Source organism: Drosophila sechellia, chromosome 3L (assembly GCF_004382195.2).
Source record: "Drosophila sechellia strain sech25 chromosome 3L, ASM438219v1, whole genome shotgun sequence".
NCBI classification, from domain to species: Eukaryota; Metazoa; Arthropoda; class Insecta; order Diptera; family Drosophilidae; genus Drosophila; species Drosophila sechellia.
Genome location: NC_045951.1, coordinates 3,986,613 through 3,999,718, shown reverse-complemented (window position 1 = coordinate 3,999,718; position 13,106 = coordinate 3,986,613). Strand labels below are relative to the sequence as shown.

At 43.2% G+C, this 13,106-nt stretch overlaps 1 protein-coding gene across 2 annotated transcripts; it reads right to left on the bottom strand.

The window, feature by feature from the left end:
• Positions 1–95: 95 nt before the first annotated feature.
• LOC6610694 (fork head domain-containing protein FD2) lies at positions 96–3,768 on the bottom strand. 2 transcript variants are annotated; one of them, XM_032719504.1, is made up of 3 exons: positions 3,343–3,768; positions 721–976; positions 96–664 (listed from the first exon to the last, which is right to left on the bottom strand). In XM_032719504.1, the coding sequence occupies exons 2-3, from the start codon at positions 832–834 to the stop codon at positions 185–187; spliced, it is 594 nt and encodes a 197-aa protein (XP_032575395.1). In that variant the 5' UTR covers positions 835–976; positions 3,343–3,768; the 3' UTR covers positions 96–184. The 2 variants fall into 2 exon arrangements, with proteins under 2 accessions (XP_032575395.1, XP_002035260.1); XM_002035224.2 differs by lacking the exon at positions 3,343–3,768 and adding an exon at positions 1,975–2,760.
• Positions 3,769–13,106: the final 9,338 nt, after the last annotated feature.

Here is a 13,106-nt window from a genome sequence, read left to right as displayed (position 1 = left end):
CTAGTTCAACGTATAGATTGCAGGGTCACTCTAAAATACTATTTTCATATTTGAAATTTACCGCCAAAAAAAGTTCATTTAATTCAATTCAATTCTGTATTTTAAGACTCCATCACTTTTATGTATTTTAAGCAAGAATATTTATCACTAAATTAAGATAATAAAGCCAAAGGATGCGAATTGCTTATGGCTTGCCAATGATATTGTCGATAGTAAACAGCGTAGTCTTTGATCGGTTGCTGCTGGCCACTGGACTGCTCCCAGGTGCATCCACCGCATCCTTGAGTCCATGAAAAGCTTCACCAAAATTAGGCGCACCCGACGAGTTGGTTTCCCGGCGATTGAGAGGAGGAGTAAAGGCGCTCGGCGAATGTAGCTCCTCGTGCAGTTCCATTTGATTTTGCAGATTTTGCTGGATTTTGCTGGAACTGGACGAGGCATCCACATCGTCTGGGCATTCCCTGATCTCGGGCAGTGGTCGGAGGCCGCGGGCATCGTTGTTGAACAGACTGTTGAAGCCCAGGGACACGGACAAGTACTGCCTGTGCAGATCCGTAATCCTGTCGGAGTAATTGGGTCGCTCGTTGCAGAAGATATCGAAGTCACTCAGCGACTCGCTGGGCGAGCGAATCTCTGCTGCACCGCTGTTGCCATCGTTGGAATCCTGCAGATAAATTCATTTATTTGATTTGTTCATATGTTTTTGGATGTGTATTATACCTTTCCCGATTCCCTCTCGTAGCGATTTGGATGGCTACAGTGCCTCTGCCGGCGCGTTCTCCTCCGGCGGTAGTTTCCCTGCTCGAACATGTCCGATGCCGAGGAGTCCAGCATCCAGTAGCTTCCCTTCCCAGCACTGTCGTTATCCTCGATTGTGTTCTTGTCCCGCGGAATTTTCACGAAGCAGTCGTTCAGGGACAGATTGTGGCGAATGGAGTTCTGCCAGCCCTGCTTGTTCTCCCTATAATAAGGAAATCTGAAAAAATAATTGTATAATTAATTAGCAGCTAGATTTCCTTGAGATTCTTACAATTTTGAAGGGGTAAACATATATTCAATAAATTTACAATGGAACAGATACTTTAAGCTTCAACCAGTCTGTAAATATATTTGTATAAGTCGAATGTGTGCGTTTATCAAAACTATTTACTTCAGAATTTCACAGCTTTGAATATCTGAATTTGTATATATAAAAACCATTTTACAATCCGAAAAATTTGATGTTGATACACATCTCATTAGCCCATATCTATATCCTCCGCTGCTTTGTTTAAATCAAGCGATTTGGAAAAGCAATAAAAATAATATTTGTTTATGTTGATAAAGAAATCGGAAATATTTAGTTTACAAACACATGAAGCCATTGTTCATTTTCCTGTTTTTCAAATTACTTGCGATCTATTTTATATATCTGACCGCCATTTTTTATGCATTCTGTGTTCATTCAGGAAAGGAAATATTAAATGAGCGGTGTGCCGTATAAAAAATACGCAAATATATCTATATATTTTAATATTTTTTAAAGATGTGACCAATAAATTTAAGCCACGAAATGAAACCATTTCATATGGATAATTACCCAGCAATCTTAGTGATATTTATATATTTTCACATTAAGAAATTGGATTTATTCTCCATATTTCACTGACTTAATCCCAGTTGTGGCAAAAGTTTCGTCAACTGTTTTGAAATGAGTCTCGGGATAAAAACTTCTTCGTTTATACAGATACTTGGAATGTGGCGGTTGTTTATTTTGGCATTTGATTTAGGCAAGAATGTCATCTAAATTTCCCTCGATTTTAGACAAGGCAGAACATTTATTTTTGTAGAAATTTAAAAACAAGAGATTCTACTGAAGCTATATGTACATAATTTGAAAATGTTCTTTACTGATAGGTTTTTACAAACGAAATTCACTTAATGATCGATCATAGGGTTACAGAGTTGGTTGATCTATGAGATCAGTTAACTTACTTATCCATGATAAACTTGTAGATTCCACTGAGGGTCAGTCGCTGGTTGGGAGCACTGCTGATGGCCATGGCGATGAGGGCAATGTAGGAGAAAGGAGGCTTTTCCGGTCGATGCGAGTTGTGCAGAAAGGATATGGGCAATCCCCAGATGTTATTGTGCAGCGCCAGGAAGCTATCGATGCCCTGGTAGTAGAAGGCCGGTGCAAACGATCCGCACATCAGACCCTCCATGCCCGCACCTCCGACGGCACTTGGAGCCAGCGGATTGGGGGACACCTGTGTCCTGAGATAGTCCGGATTGGCGAGCAGGGAGTTGACCAGCTCCTCATTATCCGGCAGCATCGATCCATTGGCATAGCAAGAGGGTAACATTTTCCAAACGAAATCCCAGTAACTTGATTTTTAGTTCTTTTATACTATTCACTTTTTGTATATTTTGGAAACTTTGTTTCGAATATCACTTCACTTCAACTGGTTGGATATTTAGGATATTTATCCTGTTTTCCGGTTAGTTGTTACTTCCGATCTTGTGGGCGATGCGAGCGCGACTGCGGACCGACCATGTGTTGCGTCAGCCAAGAAGTCCGATCGACTAATGAATGAACTCGGATACGCAGATCACTTGTAATGCCTCATCCCAATCATATGGGTCTGTGTTTTTGGGGAGAGCAGCGCATTGGTCTATAAATATAGGGATATGCGAACACCCTCACCAAAAGATCCACGCATGCTTAAGTTATCCGAGAGGGGAAATCAGTTTTCGTTGGAAAATTTAAATTTCATTAAGGAAGAATTTGAATAAATATGTTAAAAAATAGGAGTACTATAAACGAAATTATTATGTTATGATATAGTATGATAATATTATTAATACTGAAGTATCCAGTTATTAACTATACAGTATTAGACTTTGGTGGAGCACCCTGTTTGATTATATCATTCCTAATTAAATATCCTTGGATATACTATATTTTTTCCAGATATACCCGCTATATGGCAGATCTCTCTTTTGAGGGGGCGTTCCTACGAATATGTTCTCTACTCTTTCCATGTTTATTTATGTCCGTTCTCATTTGTCTGTATTTTCTACGATGGGCGGAGTCAAGATCTTTTCCGCATGTGTGTGAGTAAGTGTGTGAGAGTACCAATGTGTTTTGAAAAATATGTAGATTTGATTTTTCAACAAATGAAAATCGAGCAAAGTTTACACTTGAATTACGTTCACTTGAAAGGGAATTTTTAGATCTGAGGAAATAATGCAAAGCTTCTAGGATCTCATGCGTAAATCGTTAGTACAAGTTATTAAAATAGACTATACTATAGTATATTATATATCTGTATTCATTGCTTGAGTTAGTAACTTACTTACCCTTTTTCCGGCTTGAGTTGCTCAGATGAAGTTCATGTAAATGTTTAATCATTTTATAACTTTAAAATCTCTTGATAGCACTCATTAAAGAGCTTTGATAACTCCTCAGTTCAATTGGTTTGTAAACATTATTCAAATAAAGCGATTCCGAGAAGCACTCCGTTTATACATTCCACCGGATAGCAGCTGGCAAGATAATGCCAGAAGTCGGCATTATCTGGTCCCTTGACATCGCTATCTTGTGGCAGTTGCCTTCCGATTTTTACGACTTTTCCGAGCGAACGACGGAAAGCGAGAGTAAACTCGCGGCCGTCAAGTACGCAATTTTCCGAATGCAACCAAAGTCTTGGTCTATATCTTAAAAGGTCGTAAAACAATTGTGTATACATTTCAAACAGGACTACGCTCGATTTTTACGATCGTTCCGTTCTCAAGTAGAAAGCAGAGATCATTTGAAAGAAATAAAAACATTGAATGCAAATGAAGAACTGAAAATCCAAGATGCCGAGGCAATTGAAGTTCACATGTGTGGATGTGATGCCAATGCCACAAAGGATTCTTCACGCTCTCTCCCGATTTATTCAAATTTTACGATCGCTTACCGCTGGTGAGAATGGGTCATAAAACAATGGGTTATCCTATGGCCCACGATCCTCCGATTCTCTCGAAGATGTCGCTGCCCTGCGTGTTTGGCTTGCTTATTTTTAGACCTATGCTGGGAATAGTATTGGAAACAAATATTGTTTTTTATGGCCCAGCTCGGTTTGGTCTGATTTCGTTTCGAACACCGATCGATGTTTTTCGTTGTGAAACTATGTTTTCCTATGACTTCCCCGCATCTTTTTTGACATATCCCTCGGCACTAAGCCATAAAACGCCTCGGATCCTGTTTGTTTAGTCGCAGTGCGGCTCCCCACCGCAACTTAATCGTTGGGTGTAATCGTGTAGTTATAGTTATAGTTTAGTGCGTGACTACCGGTGTTGTTGTTCACGTTGTCATCGCTTGATTTATGCTGTGAACTGCTTGCATTTAGCTGAGGTACATTACAGTAGAGCCTCGAGATAAAGCTCGACTCTTTTGCTAGTTTAGATACTCTAAGTTTAGTTACTTCAAATTAAGATGGTTAGTCAATCTTACTTCTTGAGTACTTTTAATGAAGTGTTTCTTTATGTAGCTCCACTGTAAGATCTTCAACTTCAGGCACACTTAGAGGCAATACACTCGGGCTGTCGCCAGTCGACACCTTGTCAAAATTTGATTTAATCACTCGACACCACTGTGGCTTGCACCCGAGATCAAAGACAACAAATCATCGATCAGCGCGGATTTGTGGCTGTGCTCGACAAGCGGTGATTTGTCAAAAATCGATGGGGTGCCCCATGCCCCATGCCGCATGAGCCTCCGTTTATTGGAAGGCATTAACATCTAGTAGGACCTATTTATAGGCGCCGTAAAATGCAGCACGGACTATTAAGAGGAGGAGATGCCGAGATGATGCCGCCGCCGTGTTGTTTGACAACAAATAGCGAGGACCGCAGAGCCGGGCCCCTTCGTTCCACATCATTGACAGCAAATTATCCACATTACCTGAATTGTCAGGACCCGCTCGTTGCCCATTAGCCATTACGGCGGTGTGAACGTGACCTTTGCCGGCCATTAAATGGCACACTCGGCGTCCCGGAATCGGAAATTTATGCGATTCTTGACACTAGTTGCATGGCACCAGCTCCGGCTCCAGCTCCAGCATCCCCATCCACCAATCTGTGCCAGCATCCTCGATGATAATGATGACTTTCGGAACGCCAGAAGATTTCTGAAATGAAATGCGTGAGCAATAAACTGGTTGTTGACCTGTGACGACGGTAGTTTACCCCACCCTGCGCTCCTTATTTGTTGGTAACAGGTGTTGGACACTCGAGTAATCGCGGCCATTTCGATTTAGCTCCTTGGCCAAAAGGGTTGGTGTTAATTAATGGCGGGTTTGAAGTCGATAGCGGTAAGCGAAAACCATAATTTATTTAGCCATTGAGTTTGTTGGCAACTGCAATTGATTTGTGTTTTGCAGACTTGGGAGGTTTCTTGGTTTTGTTTTTTTTTTGTTGCTTGAAGGAGTTCAAAGTTAAATGTTCCTTATAATCTTTAAATACTGAGAAAGCATGTAGAAATTTAAAAAAATTAATTGTATCTAAAATATGAGATTACAAATTGCCCGACTTTAATTCACTCGAATAACTCGAATCATTTGTAGCATTTCCCGCCTGACAGCACCTCATTTGCACTTGAAAAACCTATAAATTGAGTGATAACTTCGCCTTCGCAGCTATTTGGCATCTTCAAAAAGAGCAATCTATACACAAATCGAGAATGGCTGGCTTTCGAGTGGCCCCCAAACCACAGTAATCTCGTGGATTATTATTTCGTATTACTCATATTGATTTCCAGCCGCAGGAAAAGTTTTCTTCGATTTTCTAGCCGGATTGAGGTGGCTGAAGTGGGGCGTGGAAAAGCCAAGCTGGGCGGATGTTTGGGGGGGTGGGGATGAAAGAAAAACATAAACCAAGCACTCACATTGATTGCTTTCCCGGCCAAAATGAATCAAGTGGAAATGGAAATGTGAATGAATTTCGCACGTTTTAAGTGCCAAATTATCGGCTACTCAACCGGGCAAACGAAAAGGAATATCAAACAGTTTTGCTGCACAGGTTTAACAACAATAAACTTTCAACAGCAGCGCAATGTGGATGTTTGTTTATTTGTTTAAATTTAGAATATCGACCACATTAAAATAGCAACAGCTTCAAAAAGCCTCTCAAGTGGCCGTGCGGCCCATTAAACAGATTTCCAAGATGTATTACGGCCGAAAGCGAAACCGAAGCCCCATCTTTTCCCCATTTCCCCCAACTTTTCCATATTCACGGCCCTGTTGTTCAGTTATAAAGAGGTATATATGTACATGCATGTTGCAGTTGACCCCGCGGGTAATTCGCACTTCAAAGCGAGCCCCATGCAATCTGTTTATGCCATCAAGTGGGCCAGCTGGTGGCCCCCGAAAAGATCTATGGCATTTATGAGTAAGTGTGGACTACCACGGGGGATTCCTCGAGTGCCATGTGCTAATGAGTCGACGATTCCGTGGACTCCATCCCTCTCCCCTCCGCCACCTAATTATCTCACATTATCCGGGGAGCTAAGTGAAATAATCTGTGGCAAGTCTGTCTACGCACCTGACAGGTTGCCAATGGGCATTATTACCTTCCATTGCGATTCCATCATCGATCCTTGTCGCCAGCATAAAGCAGCTGTCAAATCTTCAGTTGACAGCCACTTTCATTTCGATGCATTATTAAAATACAGGCAGTGGCAACATCCTGACAACTCCCCAAGGACCTGCACTGCGAGAAACGAGATCTATTTGATCTAGTTTATAGATGATATATGACGAATTAAGGGTAGTATCCTTGCGTATCCTAGACCCACAACCTTTAGTTGGCATAGAAAGCGCATAGGTCCAGGTAATTCCCACTCTCCAGCTTTGGATGACACAAATGTTTGATTATTTCACTGGAAATCTATTCCCACCCAAATGAAGTTTTTCGTACTCCACTGACCTTGCAGCTTCAACTTTTCTGCATCACCATTTATTAAGTATAAGTTTTTCGCAGTGCACCTTGCAACACACTGCTGTCACCTTGTGGGGCAGCCAGGTGAGCCGGAGAGCAACAGCAAAATCCATGGCCCGTCGCAGACTTCTTGGCGACTGTCGGAGCCAAACGCTTGTTTATTTTTCATGGGAAAGTCAGCCAACAAAAGGGGGAGGTGGGCTGGAAAATTCCCCGGTGCTGTTGATGCTGCTGCTGCAGCATCACTTGTTTGTATGTAAATACAAGTAGGCAAAACTTCATGCGGTGCTCATATACCGCACTCACTCCTGGCTTTCCCACACCCCTTTACCCTTCACCCCATTCCGTATTCCGAGTACGGAGAACGGAGACCGGAGTCCGGAACACACGCATCGCGTCAGCAACGGAGCAACAAAGGCACGTGTAAACAAGCGGAGCTGGTTGCCCCTGCCCCCGGAAAGTCGCCGGGTACTAAGCACCCCCCTCCCCCCACACTCCCCGCAATTGGGGATATGTATAGCACTTGTTGCCACATCGAACTTTCTATACCCTCCAGGCGATCGGACTCACTTCCCACGGGAGATTCAATTTGGAGGCGGAACTTGGCCTAAACTGATAAGACCAAGGCTCTAACCGCTGTCACCAGTCCAAAACTTTTAATTTGAGCGGTTAAGAAGAGCACTTAAAGGGGTGTTAGTGAAAGCAAGTCTTCATAAGTGGTTAAAGATCGAAATGTTATCAGATATCTATAGTAAATACAATAATTTAATTTGCTCTAAAGTAACCAAAACTAGAAGCTTTTGAGGGCGTTTCTCAAAAAGTTATGATACATTAAGTTTGAGAAAACGCTGTTTAAAGTGAGCGAAAGTTTTGCAAAACTTTCCAAACGGTATCAATTTCCCCAAGCATTTTTCTATTGACTTAAAGCTGGCGAAGATACCGCGAGGGAGAATAAATTTCGCTTAGCACAATAACCCGACTCCCAGAAGTTTGCAAATTGCAAGCGACCTTTGCGCCAAATAGTAGTTAGTATTGACCCCCTAGAATTCGGTATCAGCTTTTCCCTGCGAGGGAAAACCGGGCAGCGGGAAATGCCAGAGTTCACCACAAAACTGTTCGCACCCGCTGGCGTAGAGTGCATAATAAAAAGGGCATCTACGTATGAATATTTTTTTTTTATTCGAATGCAGGCCGTCAAGGCGTGGCGCGGCAGACAGAGTGGCGTCAGAAGTTGCCCAGATGGGAGATACTTGGCGGTTGGTTGGGCCTGAGCCTGCTCCATGTGTACAGCAAGTACGTGCAGCGTGTGGCGGGAGGAGGGAAAGGGGTTGGGCTGGGAAGGGGGTCCTTCGAATGTTATGAAAACAACGGCAGCCAAAAACCACTTGGCACGGGCCGCACCTCGTTGTAGACCCAATGGTAAATGGTCGACAGTTTGATATGCGGTTTGGCAGAGCCAGCAAAATATCAGTTTGAACGTAGCCGAGAGAACTCAGCACTGAAAACTGGAAACTGCAAACGGAAAACTGCTAGCGGAAAACTGCAAACCGAAAAGGAGAAAGGAGCGACTGATTTAATTTTCCATGGCCGAGTTTTTCGCAGCAAGTGTGGGTGGTCGTGGAAAACTGGGCTCTCGTCAAATGTTTACAAGCAAATATGCCACATCATCGGGGAAACTAGAAAGCCAGTTTGCTCCTTCTTTCCTTCTGGTCGAATGGGAATTTATGGATTTCTTCGCTGCGGCTAAGCCGCGAAATCGGGGAACACAATAAGTTGGAATTCGCTTTGATCTTTTCGCACTTTTAAATGTTTGAGAAATCTTTGTGGAAGGCATGAATCGGATTTCGGAGAACCAATAAAAAATTAATGGCAGCCCGTCTGTCTGTTGTTCTTGTTGTTGCTGCTCGCCACTGCCGCTGTTTTCTTCGGCTGTTATTTGTTTTTTAAATTTTCTGTTTGATAAAGCGCACCACAAACAAAATGGGTGGCGAAAATAAATGCCCCGCCCCCGGCACAGCCCCTTTTTGAAAAAAACAAAACTGAAGAAAAAACAGAATCGTAGGAAATAAATACGTGTGAGGGCACCGAGATGTGCAACTAGTTCGTTGGAAAAGCCAGCAAATGGCCTCCACCCACCACCAGCCACCACTTTCCACTTTTCCCAACTTGCCTCCCCCAGTCCCCCTGATTTACATTTGATTCGATTGGAAGGCGGAAATCTTCGGCAATTGCAGATTAATGCCCTGACAGCTGCCTCCTGGCGAGAGTCCTGGCTTTTCTATACACTGAGAAAAATATCCTTAATGTTGGAGAACTTCATTTTAAAGAGGGAACTCTTCTTAGGAAAACTTTCTACTTGTTCAATATGTTAAGAATGCTCTCTAAAGAATGTATCCTTGAGCTCTCAAGATCAATGTACTGATCTCAATCCTTTAGATACTTGCCACAGTTTCAAGATAGTTTCTTCTGAGAATCCAATTAAACTTATTTTAAAATTCTCCTTTTTGACACATTTTTTTTTGTAGTGCTCCTGTCGTTCCTGGCTCTTCTCAGGTGTCAGGATACTTTGCGCTGATTAGATAAACATTTTGGGGAAATGTGTTAAGCCTTGTTTGGCTTTTGTTTTCGGCTGCCGGAGGTTGGCCCTTGCCATGCCATGCCGATTGCCTTTAAAGCCAACTTTCTACGGGCCATCAGAGCGCTGTGCAAATGGCATTTTTATTGAGCCATTAAAATTTTCGCTTCGCCTTCGATGCCTCCTCCGGTACATGGTGAATACCTAGCCGGGATACCCGTAAGATGGCCATATCTGGCGGCCAGGACACTGTGTCCCCCGGCTCCCCGCCAGCATTTTGATTAACGTGCTACTGATGCTCGTTTGCCGCGTTGTTTTTTGGCTGCTCCTTTTTTTTATTTTTTGTTATTTGCCCGCAAAAAATCCCACCTAAGGGGATAAAGTTGTGAAATATTTTGGGATTTGCGCGACTTAGGAGTTGTCCCATTCCCATGCCCATTCCCCGCTCCTTGACGCTCTAGGTGATTAGGCAGCAATCCATATTTCTTGCGGCCAGCGATGGCCAACAACTGCTACCGCATTCCATATATTTTATTTCCTATTCCGCTAAAGATTTATTTACATATTTGGCTTGGTGTTTTTGGGGTTTGGGGAATTGGCCTCATTAGCTGCAGCCTCCGAATTCACCACCCATCCCAAACCACCCCACCCAACTTTTTCACCTGGGGGCGTGTGCGTGTGCTTATCACATGAATGTCATTACGCACCTTTCTCTCTTTTTATTTGGCCGGGAATGAGATGTGCCAGCCCATAACTTTGTGCCCCCTTTCTCCGCGCTGGGGAAAAACAGAGAAAGTGCGAATGCGAATGTGAATGCGAATGGGAATCCGAATGGGAATACGTGAGTTCTGCAAGTTATGTGCGCGTAAGTGAATGAAATTACCGTAAGGCATTTAACCAATGCAGGAAAGACTCATGGAATAGATACATAAATGACAATGCCGCAAAGCGTTTAAAGATGCCGCATAAAAACGCTGCCTGCGATTGCCAGGCGTTCAAATCCTCAGCCTCAGCCACATCCACTGTCACATCCTCATTCTCATCCTAGTTCTCATCCTCGTGCTAGTCCTCGTCCTCGTCCACATCCAGATCCAAGACATCCCCCTTCGGCTGACTGGTTGTCTTTTCACACCGAAGAAGGCGCGCTTATCGTTTTGACAGGAATATCTGCGCTTTCTAAATGCCGACGCCGTCGTTTATGACGCTGACTGCTGCGCTTACGATTGAGTCGGAAAACCCCCTCCACCATACCACCCACCATACTACCCATACCAACCGATTTTAGCCATCCTGAGGAACCTTCTTTTGTCGCCGTAAAAACGTGCTGTGCCTGGTTGTTACTTTAATGGCTTTTACTCCCCACGAATCCCTGAGTCGTCAGGCGAATTATGGAAGCTGCCGTCGCCGCCATCGCTATCGTCATCGCCGCCTCCAAGGCACTGCAAAAAAAAACTAGACTATAGTTGGGTGAAATACTAATACAGATTTATATACAACTTTTTGGTTTCAAATCTCAATAACCGTCTGCATTTGATATTCTGATATCCTAATCTCATATACTCCTTACTTATATATGAAACACCATAAACTGCAAAGATTATCTAAGATATTATATCTTATATATTGATCCTATACAGATACAGATACATCGCAATTTATAACACTGGCATTTGGCGGGATTTCATATTAGATTTGAACTTTTAAATTGACTTAAACTTTTACTCTTCGATCTAACTTTATGAAATGAAATAGTTTTTAAGAGGCATAATCTGGTTTTAAATGCATAGTTTTCCCTCAGTGTACAGCATTCTCATCTGCTGGCTTTGTTTTTCAGCACTTTCGCGTGCCTGCGTGTGTATTTAATAGTCTGTGGTTTGACATTGACTGCTTGGTCCTGTACACGAATATACACACAAGGAATCATATACAAATACACATAAAGTGCGGGGCATTAAGGACGCTCAACTTGTAATCTGGGTGAAAGGGCTGGCGCCGATGTCGTGCCAGGATCTGGACCTGGATCTGGATCTCCTCTACCTGCTCCAGTTGCCATCTCCGTGGCGTGGCTGCTACGCCGCCAGGACTCGTGAGCCTGCGATTCGATTATCGTGTCAAATTTTAATTACTCAAATTACAACTTGGCTTTTTATGCCCGCGACTTACTACCTCTAATGCCCACTGAATTTCTGCATTTTCCCCCCACTTTCCACTTTTCCATTTACCATTTTCCCACTTTCACAGCGAGTTGTCAGCGCTGTCACAATGTCTCCTGGTCATTAAACATCCGACTCCGCGGAGGCGTGGATTTGTGGCGAAATTTTAAGGCCTGCTAAATAAGTGAAATAATTGACCCGAGGTAAATTCCTTCAGACCAGAATAGGAATGCGGTTGGGATTTGGCGCCAGGAAACAGTGGCTTAACTAGCTTTAAGGCGAATTTTAATGAAGGAGCTGTAAAGATATAAAGATATTAAGGAGAATATCCCCAGGAAACAAGGCTCTATATAGGATCTATTGGTTAGACACCAGATATTGCAGCATATATCTATTCTGTCTTGAATAGAAGGATATTTGTTTTCAAAACAGGTAGTTATTTCAATGCTATAAAGCTGTGTTTTCTTACGGGTAAAATCAGAAATAAACTAAAGCACTTTTTAAGAGCCACCTCATTAAATTCATAAATGCTTTTATCTCTGCTAATGCATTTCATGTTGGCAGCGGACCCTTTTCCAAGTTCATCAATTCGCTGGCGAATTTGACACGCATTTCGGTCTATTAACCAAAGGAAAGCATGGCGAAAAGGATTTTCAAGGCACCCAGTAGCCAGTGGCTGCCAAAAAATATCTCTGGCCATCTATCTTTGGTTTAAAATCGCCAAAAAACGTGACGAGGGGTGGGATGGCCATTTTCCAGTCGGAGGGGGAATTAAACGCAGGCTAGAAGATGGCAGGATCAGCCAGATAGCCCGGGGATATGAAACGACTTAGGCCGCGTTAGTCCTTTAATATGCCAAGATTGACGTCGATTATGCATTAATAGGACACGCACTATAAATAACGCGCCTTTGGCCCCGGCGAAGTCCTGTCGTGACGTCTATGGGCCTAATGAAGGCCTTCTTTCTCCAGCATACGTTCCACGTAGTCGCCCGGGGGGAGCGAGTGAAAAAGAGGCTGCCAGCGAAGTGCACTGCGCGAAAAATGTACTGAAAAGTACTTAAATCTGAAAGGAGGGGGTAGCACACTTATTTTCAATTCGAATGCCGAATGCCTGTGCCATTATCTCAACTTCATATAAATCAATCGCTCGCATCCGTGTTAATTTTCCATGACTTCCATTTTTTTCCATTTCCGGCGCACTGTGCTCATGTTCGGCATTTTTTAGCAGTGCAGTAGGCGGCACCACCCATTTCGAATTTTGCGCTGACATTGATTGATTATAAATCGGCATACATTGCAAATCCAAAGAGAGGACAATAACTGCCTGCTGTTGTTGCTGCTGCTCGTGTTGCTTTGTATCCTTTGTGCTGCTGCTGCTGCTGCTGTTGTTGCTGCCAGTGTTGCTGCTGCGGT